Raw genomic sequence first — 20,088 nt, 5'->3', positions numbered from 1 at the left:
TCTGATTGTGAGGGTGTACATACCTTTATTTGCTCTTACCATTTGCACTGGCTAGTTACTGGACTGAATTGGAGGCTTCTCTTTTAAAACTGGGAAACCATCCTGGCCTTAAAAATCAATAACCACAGCAACTTTTGCTGAAGTATCTTACTAACTGGTTCAAATGGCCTTAATGCAGAGCAATCTAGCTTATTGCTGAAAGAAAACTTTTTTTTTTTCCCCAGACATGGTCTCATTCTGTCACCTAGGCTGGAGTGCAGTGGTGTGATCATGGCTTATTGTAGTCTGGACCTCCCAGGTGCAATCCTTCTGCCTCAGCCTCCCAAGTAGCTGGGACTATAGGTGCACACCACCATGCCTAGATAATTTTTGTATTTTTAATATAGATGGAGTTTCACCATGCTGCCCAGGCTGGTCTTAAACTCCTGGGCTCAAGCGATCTTCCCACCTCAGCCTTCCAAAGTGCTAGCATTACAGGTGTGAGCCACCATGCCCAGCCTGAAAGAAAACTTTTTTGAGAGGGAGTCTTGCTCTGTCGCCCAGAATGGAGTGCAGTGGTGCAATTTCGGTTCACTGCAACCTCCACCTCCCTGGTTCAAGAGATTCTCTTGCCTCGGTCTCCGGGTAGCTGGGATTACAGGCGCGTGCCACCATGCCCGGCTAATTTTTTGTATTTTTAGTAGAGACGGGGTTTCACCATGTTAGCCAGGATGGTGTCGATCTCCTGACCTCGTGATCCACCCGCCTCGGCCTCCCAAAGTGCTGGGATTACAGGTGTGAGCTACGGTGCCCAGCCTAATTTTCATATTTTTAGTAGAGATGGGGTTTCACCATGTTGGTCAGGCTGGTCTCGAACTCCTGACCTTGTGATCTGCCCACCTCGGCCTCCCAAAATACTGGGATTACAGGCGTGAGTCACCACGCCTGGCAAGAACACTTTTTAATGGTCCTAGGGGCAAGTATAAATTTTCTAGGACCTAGAAGACAATGTCGTCATTGCTTGCAAAGTCAAATGAATAAATGCAACAATGACTTTTTTGTTTCTTTGAGACTGAGCCAGGCGGAGCGCAGTGGTGCAACCTTGGCTCACTGCAACCTCTGCCTCCCGGGTTCAAGCGATTCTTATGCCTCAGCCTCGCAAGTAGCTGGGATTGCAGACTCACGCCACCACGTTGGGCTAATTTTTGAATTTTTAGTAGATGTTGGCATGTTGGCCATGGCTGGTTTCAGACTCCTGATCTCAAGTGATCCACCCACCTCAGCCTCCCAAAGTGCTGGGATTACAGGTGTGAGCCACTGCACCCGGCCAACAATGACATTTAATGGTTACCTTATTCTAAAAGGATTGCCATATGTGAAATGACTACAGAAAAATATACAGTGGCATTTAATCACATGTGCATTTAATTTATGAGAATATGAGCTTGGCCAAAAAAAAAAAAAAAAAAAAAAGAGGAAAATTACAAGTAGTACAGAAATTCTTACTGCCATTTAATTCAATAAGCATATGTCCAGGTGAGGATGAGATGGCAGATGTAAATCCAATGTCCAGACCTTAGGAGATCCTAGTTGCTATTCCCTTAGAGAGTGGGCATCTGTCAGTGCTGGGTGTGACTCTGTTTTTATATTTGATACAACATGGCTCCTAAAACAAAATTTTTTACCAATGCAATTTTCACTTTAAACATTGGTTATACAACCTATGCCTGGGTAAGATTTTGTGGTTGAACCACAAGGAAACTGATCCATGTACTTGTGATGATGGTATATCACAAATATACCAGAAGCTGATCAAATGAGGATTCACCACCAATGACAGGCAGATAGGCAGACCTTATCAAACCATCCATTGACAAGAATCATAATGAAACCAACCTGAAATAGACTAAATCATTAAGAACACCGAGTTACATATCCTTCTCCATGAGGCTAGAGTGGGCACACAAGTGCTTCCTAGCCACAATAACCATGGTTTATTCAAAGAATAAGGTTTTTAAATTTAAGACAATTTTTCAGAATTGTTCTCACAAAGAAAAGCTTTTTTCCTCAAAGAACATTTGGGGATCACACGTAAATAGGCTGCTAAAGGCCTCAGAGTTTCCCTGAGGCTAAGGGGTCTCTGTTACCTTACTTACATCATGATAGAGATCTAACAATAATATTCAGAAAACCTCCAGATAACCTTTATGCCCCAGCACAATCTATAAAATGCCATCACATCAACCAACATATCAATATATTAATTGCATCATATCAACATATTACAGTAGATACAGTTTTCATCTATGGAAAAAACTAAATACTTAAAGAGGTAAGTACTTTGAAAATAAACTGGTACCCAAGAGCCTAGTAACTGAATACCATTCGTGAAGAGGATACTGACCCTTTGAAAAAGTCCTGTTTGCTGAGTTTTTCTGACTGTACCAGATGATAGAGTAGTTGGCCCATGTGATCCCTGGTGATCTGACTCCTTTCCAGGGTGGACTCCACTCCCACTCTCACAAAAACATGCAGTAGGCCCTGGGCATTCAGCTCTTCCACACACTGCATGGCTTCCTGTTCCAACAGCAAACAAACGTTTACTCCAAAATCTGGATAGTGTTACCAGAATGTTAAGATAACTTTAAAATCTTTTACTTACAACAGAATCAGTAGAAAACTCCATGAACAGGACAGTTTTCATATATAAGTTTATATTTGTTTAACATAATATATAGCTCAGTAAATTGCAGGCTGATATGGGCAATATTAAAAGTCATACAAAAAAGGAGCATTACAGTCCTTTTCAAATTTGTCTAGTAGGTTTTCCAGTTTTTACCAGAGAACTGTTTTTATAAATAAAAATTTTTTAAAAATGATACATCTTTAAAAAGTTAACATGTTTAACAATTTTATTAAACATCACTCAAAGGGCGAGTCAAATGCATTTTTCTACATAATATTTACTTATTTTATGATCACTTATTTAAAAAATTGAAAATGGTATATTACGAAATAGAAATTTAATGTCATGATTCAAAAGCCTTAATGTGTCAGCAGAGGTTACTGTGCCTGTGTAGGTTAATATTTGCACAGTCTTCAATGAAAAAGGTCTTCCTTCATATGAAAGTTAAATTTAAGTGATACGGTTAGGTTAAGCATTAAAATTCTTTTAGTAAGTTCTTGTGGTATGCTTCTTAATGTGTGCTTGTTAACTGGTGTTTACTATAGAGTATCCAGCCAAGTCAGTATCTTTGGTCTGAAGGGTGAAAGTAGGTGAGCCAGAGCTGCTGATACACCGATAAAGCAGTGTATCTCTCTGTTCTCAGCTACTGGAAATTAGTCTGGTGCCCTGAATTCACAATCTTTTGGTTCAACCTTTGAAGCAAAGTAGCTCTTCCAAGGGGGAGGATGTAGGTAGGAAGGGGGAGGATGTAGGTAGGAAGGGTGATGAACTGATGCAGAAGGGAGAAGGCTCATCTAGGTGTCTCACCACTGCCGCTTTTTCCTCCCTGCTCCTTTATTTAATACCTCCCTCACATTAACCTTTTATCTAACAAAATTTCAAGCCTACAGAAAAATTAAAGAGTCATACAATATACAACTACATATCTTCACTTTGATTTAGATTCATCAATTGTTTTCTTTCTGAATGTCCAAGAAATTTACTACAATATCAATAAAAATATTTGATATATAGTACATATTCAAATTTCCACAACTGTCTCTGAATGTCTAATATAGCTTTTTGTTGTTGCTGAGTACAGTTTAGAACCCGACTTTACATGTTATGATGTTGTTCAGATTCCTTTAATCTAAAATCGTCCTTTTTTGTCTTTTCATGACATTGCCATTTTTGAAACATTCAAGACAATTATCATGTAAAATGGTTTCTTTTTTCTTTTGAGACAGAGTTTCACTCTTGTCGCCCAGGCTGGAGTGCAATGACGTAATCTTGGCTGACTGAAACCTTTGCCTCCCAGGTTCAAGAGATTCTCCTGCCTCAGTCTCCCAAGTAGCTGGGATTATAGGCATGAGCCACTACGCCTGGCTAATTTTGTATTTTTAGTAGAGACAAGGTTTCTTCATGTTGGCCAGGCAGGTTTCAAACTCCTGACCTCAGGTAGTCGCCTGCCTCAGCCTCCCAAAATGCTGGGATTACAGGCGTGAGCCACCGCGCCCGGCTGTAAAATGTTTCTTATATATGCTTTTAACTAACTAATTCCCTTTTGTTTCTGGCCACATCTGTACCTCACAGACAGTCTTAGTTTGTTAAATAATTTACCACTCATCCTTCTTATTTCCAACTTCCAGAATGTTGCTTCTGTCTATTCCCTGGTCTCTTCATCCTTGTGGGTCTTTTAGTTTTTTTTTTTTTTTTTAAAGAGATAAGGTCTCAGTTAGTTACCCAGGCTAGAGTGTAGTGGCATGATTATAGATCGCTGCTGCTTCAAATTCCCAGGCTCAGGCAATCCTCCTGCCTCAGCCTCCCAAGTAGCTGGGACCACAGGCATGCCACCATGCCCAGCTAATTTTTAAATTTTTTTTTGTAAAGATGGATATCTTGCCCAGGCTGGTCTCAAATTCCTGGGCTCAAGTGATCCTCTAGCCTTAGCCTCCGAAAGTGCTGGGATTACAGGTGTGAGCCACCGTACCTGGCCCCTTGTGGGTTTTTTAACCTCATTTTAAGCCAATCAACATCATTGTTATGCCTTTTCAAGAGGACTTGTAAATGAATGCAAATATTCAATCCTCAGGCTGGAAGTGGTGGCTCACACCTGTAATCCCAGCACGTTGGGAGGCCAAGGCGGGCAGATCATTTGAAGTTCAGCAGTTTGAGACCAGCCTGGCCAAGAAGGTGAAACCCCGTGTCTACCAAAAATACAAAAATTAGCTGTGTGTAGTGGTACACGCCTGTAATCCTAGCCATTTGGGAGGCTGAGGAAGGAAAATCACTTGAACCCGGGAGGCGGAGGTTGCAGTGAGCTGTAATCACCCCACTGCACTCCAGCCTGGGCGACACGGCGAGTCTGTCTCCAAAAAAAAAAATAAATAAATAAATAAAAAATAAATAAAAATCATTCCTCAGTATTTAAATGGAAGTGATTAAATGTCTTCTAATGGGAATTCATTCACTGTGTTTGCATAAAGGGTCAATTAGCTATATCATGATATATATTTTTTAAACTTTTAAGATCAGGTGTACATGTGCAGGATGTGCAGCTTTGCTGCATAGGTAAATGTGTGTCATGGGGGTTTGCTGTACGGATTATTTCATCACCCAGATACTAAGCCTAGTATCCATTAGTTATTTTTCCTGATCCTGTCTCTTTCCTTCCACCTTCTGTCCTCCAGTAGGCCCCAGTGTGCATTTTTCTCCTCTATGTGTCCATGTGTTCTCATCATTTAGTTTCCACTTATAAGTGAGAACATGAAGTATTTGCTTTTCTGTTCCTGCATTAGTTTGCTAAGGATAATGGCCTCCAGCTCTATCCACGTCCCTGCAAAGGAAAGGATCTTGGTCCTTTGTATGGCTGTATAATATTTCATGGTGTCTATGTACCACATTTTCTTTATCCACTCTATCGTTGACGGGCATTTAGGTTGATTGCATGTTTTTGCTATTGTGAATAGTGCTACAATGAACATACGTGTGCATGTGTCTTTATAAGAGAACAATTTATATTCCTTTGGGTATATACACAGTAATGGGATTGCTGGGTCAAATGGTATTTCTCTCTCTAGGTCTCTCAGGAATCGCCACACTGTCTTCCACAATGGTTGAACTAATTTACACTCCAACAGTGTAAAAGTGTTCCTTTTTCTCCACAACCTCGCCAACACCTATTGTTTTTTGACTTTTTAATAATAGCCATTCTGACTGGTATTAGATGGTATCTCATTGTGGTTTTGATTTGCATTTGCATTTCTCTAATAATCAGTGATATTGAGGTTTTTTTTCTTGTGATTGTTGGCCACATGTATGTCTTCCTTTGAGTACTGTCTGTTCATGTCCTTTGTCTACTTTTTAGTGTGTGTTTTTTTTTACTTATAAATTTGTTTAAGCTCCTTATAGATGCTGCACATAAGACCTTTGTCGGGGGCCAGGCACAGTGGCTTATGCCTGTAATCCCAGTATTTGGGATGCGGATCACCTGAGGTTAGGAGTTTGAGATCAGCCTGGCCAACATGGCGAAACCCCATCTCTACTAAAAATACAAAAAATTAGCTGGGTGTAGTGGCGGGCGCCTGTAATCTCAGCTACTCGGGAGGCTGAGGCAGGAGAATCGCTTGAACCCGGGAGGCAGAGGTTGCAGTGAGCCAAGATTGCGCCACTGCACTCCAGCCTGGGCAACAAGAGCAACACTCCATCTCAAAAAACAAAAAAAAAGACAACAACAACAAAAAAACCTTTGTCGGATGTGTATATTGCAAACATTTCCTCCTATTCTGTAAGTTGTCTGTTTATTCTGTTGATTGATAGTTTATTTTGCTGTGCAGAAGCTCTATAGTTTAATTAGATCCCATTTGTCAATTTTTGCTTTCATTGCACTGTTTTTGGCATCTTCATCATGAAATCTTTGCCTGTGCCTATGTCCTGAATGGTATTGTGTAAGTTTTCTTCTTCATAGTTTTAAGTTTTACATTTTAATCCATCTTTGGTTGATTTTTGTATATGGTATAAGGAAAGGCTCCAGTTTCAATTTTCCACATATGACTAGCCAGGTATCCCAATACCATTTATTAAAAAGGGAATCCTTTCCCCATCGCTTGTTTTTGTCAGGTTTGTTGAAGATAAGATAATTGTAGGTGTGTAGTCTTATTTCTGGGTTCTATATTCTGTTCCACTGGTCTATGTGTCTGTTCTTGTACCATACTACATTGTTTTGGTTACTGTAGCCCTGTAATATAGTTTGAAGTAGGCTGGGCGCGGTGGCTCACGCCTGTAATCCCAGCACTTTGGGAGGCCAAGGAGGGCGGATCACGAGGTCAGGAGATCAAGACCATCCTGGCTAACACCGTGAAACCCCATTTCTACTAAAAGTACAAAAAATTAGCTGGGCGTGGTGGCGGGCGCCTGTAGTCCGAGCTACTTGGGAGGCTGAGGCAGGAGAATGGTGTGAACCCAGGAGGTGGAGCTTGCAGTGAGCCGAGATCGTGCCACTGCACTCCAGCCTGGCCAACAGTGCAAGACTCTGTCTCAAGAAAAAAAAAAAAATCTATATCTATATATAGATATATATAGATATAGATATAGATATAGATATATAGATAGATATAGTTTGAAGTAGGGCAGTGTGATGCCTCCAGTTTTGTTCTTTTTGCTTATGACTGCCTTGGCTATTTGGGCTCCTTTTTTTGGTTCCATATGAATTTTTAAACACTTTTTTCTAGTTCTTTGTAGAATGTCAGTGGTAGTTTAATGGGAATAGCACTGAATCTATAAATTGCTTTGGGCAGTACAGCTATTTTCATGACAGTGATTCTTCCTATCCATGAGCATGGGATGTTTTTCCAGTTGTTTGTGTCATCTCTGATTTCTTTGAATAGTGGTTTGTAGTTCCCCTTGTAGAGATCCTTCACTTCCCTTGTTAGCTGTATTCCTAGGTATTTTATTCTTTTTTGTGGCAATTGTGAATGGGAGTTCACTGGAGATTTGGCTTTCAGCTTGACTGATGCTAGTGATTTTTGCACTTTGATTTTGTATCCTGAGTCTTTGCTGAAGTTGCTTATCAGCTTAATAAGCTTTTGGGCTGAGATGATGGGGTTTTCTAGATACAGGTTCATGTCATCTGCAAACAGGGAGAGTTTGACTTCCTCTCTTCCTATCTGAATATGCTTTATTTCCTTCTCTAGCCTGATTACCCTGGCCAGTACTATGTTGAATAGGAGTGGTGAGAGAGGGCATTCTTGTCTTGTGCTGGTTTTCAAGGGTAATACTTCCAGCTATATCACGATACTCACAATGTCATTGTAGTTCATAACCTTGCCCTCCCATCTGCTTTTCTCATGGATTGCTTCTTTTTGTCTTTGAGCTTTTAGTTGAAATGATACTTCCTGTCTTCCCTGACTCCATCATATCACATAATTTTAGTTTTTGGCACTGAAAACATTTTTTTGGTAGCTACTGTTTATTAATTAATTTACTACCTATCTTTAGGGCCAGACTTGTCTGTATCTCCCCACTGGAATGTAAGCTCCATGGAAGCAGATTTTGTTGTTCACTACAAATATGGTATACCCAGTCATAACCCCTAAAATGTGGCTAGCACACTTAGGTATTCAATAAATATATAGCATAGAGGCTAAAACATGCACGGTGGAGTCAGACAGAGGTACATTTGAACCCTGGCTCTGCCACTTACTACCTTAAGAGTTTAGGAGTTTAACTTAATCTCTTGAGCTTAACTTTTTAGAGTTACCATGAGGAAAGTATACAAAATATATATATAAGAACTTGGCACAGTGCCAGGCACAAAATAAACCCTCAATAAATATTAATTTGAATTACTTTTAAAAACAATAGCACCTACTAGGAAGATATTTGGAAAAAAAATTTTTAAGATCAGCTCTTTAAGTCTTTAGCCTGACACACTAATACCCTAAAGGTAATGAGATAAAGCATTTTCTCCTCTGAAGCTAGAAACTTAGCTTTGAATCCTCAATCTGGCACTTATTAGCAGTAAGATTTTGAACAAGTTGCTTTACATCTTTGCACCTCAGTTTCCTTATCTGAAAAATGGGTATGATAATAACATCAACTTCAGGAGAATGTTACGAGGACGATACAAACTAATACATACCGAATGTGTACAACAGCACCCAATGCAGAGTAAGTCCTCAGTAAATGCCCAATGTTAATACCTGGTTCTTTTTTTTTTTTTTTTTTTTTTTAACTATATTGCAGGCACAGTTGCTTTGTACACTGCACAATGAAATTCTAAAGATACAACGATTCTGCCCCTTCTGTATTGCAAGCCTGGCCCAGGGCTCATGATTCTCCAAAGAGTCCTCTTATTGTACTCTTTAGGTGTTACTAAAGTCTTTTTCTCCCTATACCTCCAGTTCATCACAGGATCATATTTTTCCCCTTTTAAAGGGTTATTCATCGACTCTGTACATCCTTCAAATTACATCTGAAGCCAGTCTCCACTGTTTTCTTCCTCACTGTCTTGGCATTTCATCTTTCTTGGCCATTCTAATTTTTTTGCAATTCGTTCACATTTCCCTACTTCCATGCAAGAAAAGGGCTGTGCTGCCAATTTATAAGAATACCCCTAATTTTCCAGGAAGCTAACTGATGAATCACAGTACATCAGGTGTATTCTTTGGCTATTTCCAGTTAATGTTCATTTACTTTGGTACATTTCCAATAGTTTCTGCAAAGCACTCACCTCCACCTCACTCATCATCAAAAACTTCCTTCTACTTCTTCTGAATTTTGAAGAATTTCAGAGGCTTGAAGGCTTTAGAAAATTGAACTATAGATAACCAAGGTGATTTTTATATATAGAAACATGATGATTACACTGTTAAGAAAACAAGTAATTTTTTTTTTTTTTTTTTGAGACAGTCTCACTCTGTCACCCAGGATGGAATGCAGTGGGATGATCTTGGCTCACTGCAACCTCTGCCTCCCGGGCTTCAAGTGATCCTTCCATCTCAGCCTCCTGAGTAGCTGGGACTACAGATGCGTGCCACCACACCCGGCTAATTTTTGTATTTTTTGTAGAGACGGGGCTTTATCATGTTGCCCAGGCTGGTCTCAAACTCCTGAGCTTAAGTGATCCTCCTGCCTCAGCTCCCAAGGTGCTGGGATTACAGGCATGAGTCACTGCACCCGGCCAAGAAAACAAGTAATCTTGAAAGAATTTTTAATAATATAGTGCCAAAGCAGCAAAAGTAGTTAATGTATCTGACAAGTATTTTAATAGATAAGACTGTTTTAACAGATTAGCCTTTCCTGACCTCACATCACTTAATGAGATCCCATTAATGGATTTCTCCTAAGACCTATAGGTCTACTAGCATTTATCATAACTACAGTTAAGTAACTGCTAGTGGAGTTATTTGTTTATGGTTTATCTCTGCCACTAGACTATAGGGTTCACGACATCAGGTAGAAATGTCTTATTCACTACTATCTCAAAATGAAGATTAAAGAGAAGGTAAGGGTTAAAGAAGGGCAAATTCAAAGCCTTGTCTTGAAATCTCTGGCTTAGGCTGTCTGACTTGGCACATTGCTTGTTTCTTTATGCCTCAGTTTTATGAAATAAAGAAAAAGTAATGCTGGCCATATTTCAAGATTAATATGAGAATGATGACAGAATGATTATAAAGACCATGACAGGCCGGGCGTGGTGGCTCACGCCTGTAATCCCAGCACTTTGGGAGTCCGAGGTGGGTGGATCATTTGAGGTCAGGAGTTCAAGAGCAGCCTGGCCAAAATGGTGAAACCCCGCCTCCACTAAAAATACAAAAATTAGCTGGGCATGGTGACGGGCGCCTGTAGTCCCAGCTACTTGGGAGGCTGAGGTAGGAGAATTGCTTGAACTTGGGAGGCGGAGGTTGCAGTGAGCCGAGATCGTGCCACTGCACTCCAGCCTGGGCAACACAGCAAGACTCTGTCTCAAAAAAAAAAAAAAAAAAAAAAAAAGACCATGACAGCTATATACAGGGTGCCAGAAATGCTTCATAATGATAATGTGTTGTTTTTGTTCCTTAATACAGAAGTCAATTTGGTTTTCCCTTAGTGGGGATGGCTTGGTACTCATTCCCTCTGCCCACCACTCTATGTTGTAAATCATAGCATCAAATTAAAAGAGAGTACTTGGCAGAAATGCATCAGCTTTAAGCAAACTGAATTGTGTAGGACTTGGATTACTCAACCTAAGTCTTATCAGCTCACAATGACACCTGATTTAGACCAGAACCAAGTTATTATATACTATCAAAGGACTGTGTGTGTGTGTTTTTTTAATCTCATTTACCTTAAAATCATTAATGTGTAGAAATTCATCAATGATAGATTTGGACTTCCTCTCCAGTTCCTCTTCTGATAATGCAGCCTTGTCATGAGCTGACATTGCTGAAATTTCTGGTTTTGCTATTAGTGAGGCCCAAAAAAAAAGTAAAAATAATAAAAATTACTATTAAAATAGTGAGATTATGGTTGACAATATTATGTGCTATTACATTATTTTAATAGCTACAAGACATTTAATAGATGAAAACAGAATACAGAAACCTTTTGTTTTAGAATAGATTTGCACTAAGTAACTTTATAATCTACAATAACAACAAACAAGATTTAGGAACACGATAAACTTTCCTAATTAAAGCTTTTTTGTTCCTTTCTGTATTATGATTGCTCCCCATTGCTTTGAAGATGAAGAGTACATGAGGTCTTCACAATCCTGCACAGGTCAGGGCCCTGCTCGCCACTAAGCTTGAGCCACGCTGATCTTGGGCAGCTGCTTGAACAAACCGTGGCTATTCCTGCTACAGCTTTGCTCATAGTAATCCTGTCTGGAGTGCTCTTTCCCTCTGTTTCACACCCATCCCTGCCTACGAACCTGTTTCATTCCTACTGGTCCTTCGGATGAAGGAAACCTCCCCTTGCCCCTATTCTACATAGCTACTTGGTACCAGATAGCTCTAAGTATTCTCTTAGAACTAAATTCCTTCCTTCATAGCACCTTTCTCAGTTTGTGTCTTTCGTGGAATTACTAAAAAAAGGTCTTTCTGACTCAGGAGACTGAAGGCCGAGAACACAGATCAAGGGCCTCACACTCACTGTGCATCTGGTAAATGTACAAATGAACCAGACAATAAAAACACATAGGGCAGCTGTGCTACATTATTCATTACACCCAAGATATTTTCATGTCCTATCCTGTTATATTTCAAAAGTATCTAGCACAGATTTTAAAAAAGCCACATGTCCCTAAAGCTGTATTATCTAAAGTTACACCAATTGGGAGAAGACACTTCAATTTGTCTCTGAGATCCATTTAGGGACTACAGTTAAGAGAAACAATTTAAATAGTGAAACAAATTACAAAGCTATATAAATACTAAAAAACTAAAACTGGTATTACTTCACGATTAATATTTAAAAGAGGCTGAAAATAATCTTCAATTTAAACTGTTTTCCATTGCTATATTCGTCATCACAACATTTAATACTTTTTGAAAACCTTGTATTTATCAGGTAATGTTCTAAGTGTTTACATGTATTAACTTCTTATTTAATTTTCATAATATCCTGAAAAGGTAAGTACAACTTATCCCCATTTAACAGATAAGGAAACTGAAACACAGGTTAAATACATGAAGCAATTTTTAGAGCATTATCTGAGCACGTCCTCTAAGTATATACACGCTAAATGCATACAAAAACAAAAGGTTACCAAAGAAGATGAAGTCAACTAAAGATAACCTAATACCTTCTCTTTGGTTTGTCTTGCAGTGGCTCAATAATGAGAATTTTCACACATTTGAGGAGCTCTACACAGCATACACAATCTAACAGCAACGTCAGGTGTGGGATGTTACAGGGACTTGTAAGAAATTCAGATTGCTTAAAATACAGCAGGAGGACCTCCTCACCATAACATTTAATAGAGAAAGGAGAAAATTTACAAACTGTTTAGCTAAGGCATACCTAGGGAATGAGAACTGTTATAAAACTATGGAGTGCCCTTTAACTCTTCAGATGCTGGTATGTGTTGCTATTATGTGTTGATTCTAAAATCTACTCAGGCACAGTCTCTTTTTTATTTTTCCTTCCAAATTTAAAACCCAAATCTGCATCTGCATCTGCTTAAGCCAAGTCTCTCACCTGACTCCCTTGTTTTATTTCGCTCGGCCTCAGTGCTGTTCCTCTCCACATCCACACCTCCTGTGAGCTGCTTCACAGTCTCCAGCATCTCTCTCCGCTGCTCTTCTTGAGACTGATTGTCCAGCAGGTCTTTACTGCTGCCACCCCTCATGAAAGTATTTGGCCGAGCTGTTGCAGATGGAAGGGGCTTGTCATTCTTCTCCCTGCCCATACTTCCACGACTTAAAAGACAAAACAACACTTTTCAAAGGAAAGACAAGCCCATGTCCCCTACATATGCAAATTATAAAATAACACTAAGACTTTCCGAAAGTATCCAGAATTTTTCACAGATAACATTAGATGTGTGAGGCACCAATTATATTTCAAAGTTTAATTATTCAACAAACAAGTAAAAGAGTGCTTTAAAGGGAATATTTATTAAGATGTTTGAACTTTTTTCTCTGAAGGGATACTATTTAATACTTTAACATGTCAGTGGTGGCCGGGCACGGTGGCTCATACCTGTAATCCCAGCACTTTGGGAGGCCGAGCAGGGCAGATTACTTGAGGTCAGGAGTTCAAGACCAGCCTGGCCAATATGGTGAAACCGTGTTTCTACTAAAAATACAAAAATTAGCCGGGTTTGGTGGCCGGCGCCTGTAATCCCAGCTGCCTGGGAGGCTGAGGCATGAGACTTGCCTGAAACTGTGAGGAGGAAGTAGCAGTGAGCCAAGATTGCGCCCCTGCACTCTAGCCTGGGCGACAGTGAGACTCTGTCTCAAAAAAAGTCAGTGATAATCTTGGTAATTTCTTTTTCTTTTCTTTTTTGAGATGGAGTTTTACTCTTGTTGCCCAGGTTGGAGTGCAATGGCGTAATCTCGGCTCACTGCAACCTCCGCCTACGGGTTCAAGTGATTCTTTTGCCTCAACCTCCTGAGTAGCCAGGATTACAGACAGGGTTTCTCCACGTTGGTCGGGCTGGTCTCGAACTCCCGACCTCAGGTGATCTGCCCACCTCGGCCTCCCAAACTGCTGGGATTACAGGCGTGAGCCACCGTGCCCGGCCTTAATTTTGGCAATTTCTTATTTTAGTTTTAAAAAATCTTTCAGGAATAAAGAAGACAATGATAAAAGTATGAGTTACATAAATGAAAGGGAAACAAATATTATAAGAACATGGTATCACTATCTTAGAAATTATACAATGATACCTTTTTATTTAGAATCTTCAAACATATGGAAAATATTTGAGAATCAAGTAGAAGCTGTCTTGGACTAGCTAACACCATATATTTTATTCCTTTTAAGAGAGACTCTCTATATTTCCTGATTTCATCTTCTTTTAGACAATTCTAACCAGCTGAGCAAACAGTTCGTTGGCCCGTGGCGGACCAGAAGCAGCAAATTAAAAGGGAAAAGGAGAGACTCAGGCAGGAAAATGGTCTAACTATTGTGAAAGAACGTACACAAATGCTCAGGAAGCAGAACCATTAGGGGACATTTATGACAGGGCAAAGCGCCCCAAGTGATACTCAATGACAACCTGAATCATCATGAAAAGCTGGCTTATGCTAAGTATACTTTGTTTCAATAGAAGTCAAGGGAATAAGAACACAGTTTACAAAGTCTACCTAATCAAACTTATTACAATAATAATAATAAAAAGCCTGATGGGAGGATCGCTTGACACCAGGAGTTCAATGCCAGCCTGGGCAACATAGCAAGATGCCATCTCTAAAAAATAATAATTAAAAAAAAAAAGTTTTAGAGCTTAAAGAAACTTCAGTTCTGAAAGTGCTTATGTAAAAAATGTTATTTTTTGTGACTGCACTACAGGGTCCCCATTCACTGTATGTAAACCAGCCAACAGGATACTTGACTGTATCAATCCTAGAAAAGCAAAAGTAGAAAGACAGTGAAATATGGAGACTAGCAAAAACTGAAGGACAACCTCAAATATAACATGAAGAAGAGTGTGACAGAGAAATGTATGGGTGGATTGTCATGTTCTTTAATTCCCATGGTTGAGAATGCTAGGTGCTTCTAGAACATCTGGAGGATTAGCTTGGGGAGCCCCTAGACATGCCTCCAGGGCTGTTTGGGTGGGCCTAGCTTTCTTAAGAATCCCTTCCTTCCCATCCCATCCCAAATCCACCACCCAATTATGTTCCTATCTTAGAAATTATAGTGTATGAAGATTAAAGAAATCAACTTTAGGAATAAAAGGAATGCATCCATAAGGATTACTATCAAAACCCTTGTTCCTATTTTGCCACACGTACTGGCAAGCGGGCCAGCCTTGAGTAGACATAAAAAGCAGGGTTCTCACCTAGTTAAGGTCCTTCGGGAATCAAACTCTACAGGTGTGGATGGCGTGGACCCTGAGGGTGCTGGAGGTTGCAGGGCAGAGAATCTGTTTAAACTGGAAGCACTTGACCGTAAGGCATCTATACATGTCGAGGATTTAGAAAAAAATACAAATCACATGACTAAAATGCAAATAATCAGTCATCTGCATCCCTAGGTGAGGCCTGAGACCAGGCATTCCTAACAAGCTTAGGTGATGCCCATCTCCTGGTCCCTCTACCATATTCTGAGAAGCAAAGTGTTAGAGGGAATTTGCACATAATAGAGTTTAGAAGTCTTTATTTATTACAACCATTGGTTCCTTTAAAAACATAGTAAACAGGGGTGGGAGTGGCATATAGGAGGAGGAAGGCAAGCGAAAACAGAACAAAACTTTAACAAAGCTAACCAACACAAATGCTCCAAACTCATTTGTGCACAAATATGCCATGTGGGTTTTACTGAATAATGACATTTTTTAAAATTTAAAGAAAAAAAGGTTGAAATTACTTAGTAGAAGGGACATATGGGAAGTAGGTTCACATTGAATTTTTTGTTCTTTCCATTGGGCTTCCTCAGCTAGTAAGATGTGTTTGTGAGATCCAAACATCTTTGGTCCTGAGGTCAAATCTCTCAAAATCTGATTTTCGAAAAAGATTTTGAACAATGTTTCTTTATTCTTTTACAGCTCCCTAAAATTATAGTAAATGCTCTGCATATTAAGATTCTTTTATGAGCATAATGAGTTTCTCTTTTAATTTGGGGTCCCAGTAATTTCTCTAGCTATATTAAATTTGTGAACAACAACAAAAAGGGAACCTAAAAAATTAAGGTCTTAGCAGCTGAGTGTAGCTCATAACTGTAATCCCAGCACTCAGGAGGCCAAGGTGGGAGGATCACTGCAGCCCAGGAGTGCAAGACTAGCCTAGGCAACACAGTGAGACTCCATCTCTACAAAAAATTAACAAAAAAAAAAAAAAAAAAAAAAATCAGCCAGGTGTGATGGCGTGCACCTGTAGTCCCAGCTACTCAGGAGACTGAGGCAGGAAGATTGCTTGAACCTAGGTGGTTGAGGCTGTGGTGAATTCTGATCATGCCACTACACTCCAGCCTGGGTGACAGAGTGGGATCCCATCTCAAAAAAAAAAATACATATATATATCTATAAAAATAAAAAAAAAAATAAAGGTCTTAATTAAATAGTCTAAATGAATGAACTGAAATTAAAAAAATACTTAAAATTATTTAAGGATCCTGAGAAAGGATCTATGTTGAAAGGAAAGGGCTACCAATAAAATTTTAGGCATGATTAGTCTACACATCTTTCCCAAAAACCATCATTCGATGACTATGGGAATGCGCTGTGAGGCCAATGCTAACAAGCCACAGCCAGGTTTGAGAAGGGACACGCACACTTACCAGTCTCGCTTGCCTTTGCTCCACCACTGCTGCCTTTTCCCCAGCTGCCTAGCTGTGCTTTAGGTACCAGCTGAATTTTTTCATCAATTGTAGGCTGTAACATAAGGGACCACAAGTCAATTATAGGAAATATTCTAGAAGAACAGTTTTTATTTTTTTTCTTCTTCAGTGAAGTAGAACCAATTTTAGCAACAAAAATTTGTTTAGAATGCCAATTTAATAGAAACAGAAATTGGAGCTGTTCTCATTAAACTGGGATCCATGTGGCCCCTGAAGCACTTCCTTGGACTCCAGTTTCCATAAAAAACTGTTTGGTCTAGAGAATGCATCCAGGTCCTCCTGTTTAAGATGGTTTATGAATTTGTTAACTGTAATAAGCAGTTTCTAATCATTCTTCTTGTACAATACCCATTAATTTTAAAAATAAAAAAATACAAATATTACAAAATTAATTCATTAGTGTCTTTACATGACTGTCAGAAAATAGATCAACAGACACAAAAATTTCATGTTGGCTAGAGATAGGCAGTGGGATGTGAGTATTCAATAAAGAATAAGAAGAAAGAGATTGGAATGTTAGGCAGGGAGCACAGGAAGTTAAGGTGCCTGATATCTCATGTTTAATCTTCCAAGCACAACTTTACAACAAGTGAAATAAAATTACGCTGTAATGCATATTATAATAAAATACATAACATAAAAGCTGTAATGTAGCTCTTTGTAAAAAAGGTATTTCTATGTTCTGACAGCTCATAATGTGTATGTTGCTATGCTATGTAATATGCTTTCACACAAACCTCTCCCAATGAACAATAAATATGTTTAATGGTTTTGTTCTAGGATACCCATGTATAGTACCTCCAGTATAACAATCTGAATACACAAAGTTAATTAACAATTTACATACTTAAAAATATTAAGGTAGTAATGTTGGAGGTTTGATACCAGCACGGTTTTTATAGTATCCAAGCACGGAAAGCATAATATTTAAAAATACAAATGTTGTTATTAAATACTGACACATTTTTCAAAATGCTGGAGGACTTCTTTAAACATAAACTTTTGGTTAAAACTGTCTCTAGATGGAAATGGAGATGGGTAAACTCAAATTGTATTCAGCAATGGAATTCCTGCTCTGAGATATAAACAACTAGAAGAAAGTACCAGAATCTTGGAGAAAAGGATCCTAGCTAATTACATTATTAAGAGAGATTCAGAAGGAGAATTTTCTATCATGAAGCAAAGCTTTGACAAAACTGTGAAGATGCAAATGACATAGCCCATTTTATTCCAATTTTCTTAAAGACTTTTCTTAATACTTCTTGTCAGTTATCTTCTTTCATGTAGTATTTTCACATTAGTTTTGATTGTCTTTAGTATTTTGCTAGCAGGGTGCCAATTTTCAGAACTATGGAAAGTATAAGGATCAAACTAGACTTGCAAATGATTTGGAAAACCCACTGTACTTTAGAAGTTTCCACTCTTATCATATTTAATTCTGCTTTCTCTACATTCTTCAAAGTTCTTCATCCTACTTACAATGATCAACTTTTATTGCCGAAAATATCTGCTAGAGAAAGTTTTTTCCTCTTACTGCCCACAGACTCTCAAAAGAGAGGAAAGCAGACAGTCTATTAAATCCTTATTACAGAATGAGTTCTAGTAGGCCCTCTGTGGTTTCCTTTAGGCCTTGGATAAGGCAAATCTTTCATGGTTAGATTTAAACAGGTGATTGCTTTTTTCCCCAGAGCTACGGATACATTGTGTAAAAGCCTGCAATTGACTTAGGCTTCTAAAATATCTTTGTTATTATCTCTTGTATATTAAGCATCTTATGTCTAAGAAGTAACCTAGTCTTTTCCTCTTTAGTAGACCCTTATAGAAGTAGAAATGAGGCTGGGCGCGGTGGCTCACGCCTGTAATCCCAGCACTTTGTGAGGCTGAGGTGGGTGGATCACAAGGTCAGGAGATTGAGACCATCCTGGCTAACACGGTGAAACCCCGTCTCTACTAAAAAATACAAAAAATTAGCCGGGCATGGTGGCGGGCACCTGTAGTCCCAGCTACTTGGGAGGCTGAGGCAGGAGAATGGCGTGAACTCGGGAGGTGGAGCTTGCAGTGAGCCAAGATCGTGCCACTGCACTCCAGCCTGGGCGACAGAGCAAGACTCCGTCTCAAAAAAAAAAAGAAAATGTAGAAATGAGTTTGTAGAATACATTGATCAATAGTAACTTGAAGAAAAATGCATTAAAAAATAACCACCCCATGGATTTGCAATATTGCTGTTTTACTTTACTAAGTACTTTTGAGACTCATGTTTTGCAACTATTGTAAATTGTGTGTGTGTGTGTTTTTAATATCAAAGGCATCAAAGGAGAGCGTAAATTGTACTTTAAATGTCAGACTCACCTTAGTGATTTTTAGGAATTTTGAGGGGTCCAGTACCCGACTGTTCTTGGCCCCCTGTACAGTGTTCCACCCACCTTCGTCCACTCTCTGGACACCTGCAGGGAGAACAGAGTGTGAGTCTCTCATCTGTCTCAAGTCAGTTTGACATTGAAAGAGTGAGCAATATTTTCATCGAAACCAAGAAGAAAGACAACAGAAGATGTTAAAGCATTGATGACAATATCTTTAATCCCATGGCAGGAAAATATAAGCAGAAGCACCCCGTATCAGCAGAAGCACTGCTTATTTTGGATCACCCATGAAACATTACTGACCTAGAAACAAACAACTGACACAAATGAATATCTGGTGCTGGAGAAGGCAGAGCTAAATCCAGTATTCACAGAATTAATGACTGGAACACTTTGGGAGAAGTCAGATGGAAATTATTTATTCTAAAGTATATTGTATTTAATGGGGTCAAATGACAGAAGTATGCTTTGATTATTTCCCAAATCTGCTTCTCCAACATTTCAGCTGCTCAGGTGGAAAACCTTGACTCCTCTTTCACACTTCACATCCAATTTTTGTCAGTAAACCTTGCCAGTTAAACCTATACAATACATTCAGAATCTACTACCAACATTAGCAGTTTTGTTTAAGCCACCAACACCCCTTTCCTAGATTACTGTAGAGACGTGTTTTGGCCTTCCTGTTTCTACCTTCAGCTGTGCTCATCATGGCAGCCAGTGTGATCCTAGTAAAGTACAAAATTCGTCACTTCTTTGTTCAAAACACTTCTGATATCTTTCTATCTCATTCAGAAAAAAAGAGAAGATTCCTTACAAATGGCCTCTAAATAATCTGGCTCCTGCTGCCTCTAAGTCCCCATCTTCTACCACTCTCCCCGTCAGGCCCTTCTTAGGTTCAGCTGCACTGGCTGCCTTGCTATTCCTTGAAAATGCTGCTTCAGGGTCTTTGTACTTACTACTCCCTTTGCCTAAAAGTCTCTTTCCCCAGATTTCCACATGATTTAACGCCCTCACTTGCTTCAGGTCTTTGCTCAAACAATACCAACTTTTATAGTTTCCCCAATTTTCCTGTTTAAAACTGCACCCTACTTACCAAGA

The 20,088-nt window shown here is 39.3% G+C and overlaps 1 protein-coding gene and 1 non-coding gene across 28 annotated transcripts in view; one reads left to right on the top strand and one right to left on the bottom strand.

Annotated features, from left to right (window-relative positions):
• The window catches only part of EIF4G3 (eukaryotic translation initiation factor 4 gamma 3), a 361,242-nt gene that overhangs the window by 27,718 nt on the left and 313,436 nt on the right, over nt 1–20,088 (bottom strand). For all 27 annotated transcript variants that reach the window (XM_054502694.2, XM_054502727.2, XM_063667500.1 and 24 more), the window contains 6 exons: nt 18,980–19,074; nt 16,571–16,664; nt 15,135–15,252; nt 12,824–13,044; nt 10,971–11,086; nt 2,384–2,556 (listed from right to left, as the gene is read on the bottom strand). In XM_054502694.2, the coding sequence (XP_054358669.1) occupies nt 2,384–2,556; nt 10,971–11,086; nt 12,824–13,044; nt 15,135–15,252; nt 16,571–16,664; nt 18,980–19,074 (817 nt within the window). The remainder of the gene's footprint in view (nt 1–2,383; nt 2,557–10,970; nt 11,087–12,823; nt 13,045–15,134; nt 15,253–16,570; nt 16,665–18,979; nt 19,075–20,088) is intronic.
• On the top strand, nt 2,769–2,830 carry LOC129023562 (U7 small nuclear RNA). Its single transcript, XR_008496843.1, has one exon. It is a non-coding gene; the product is annotated as a U7 small nuclear RNA (small nuclear RNA).

The sequence above is a fragment of the Pongo pygmaeus genome, chromosome 1 (assembly GCF_028885625.2).
Source record: "Pongo pygmaeus isolate AG05252 chromosome 1, NHGRI_mPonPyg2-v2.0_pri, whole genome shotgun sequence".
NCBI classification, from domain to species: domain Eukaryota; kingdom Metazoa; phylum Chordata; class Mammalia; order Primates; family Hominidae; genus Pongo; species Pongo pygmaeus.
The sequence above is the reverse complement of the archived record's forward strand: the minus strand, read 5'-3'. Positions and strand labels throughout refer to the sequence as shown.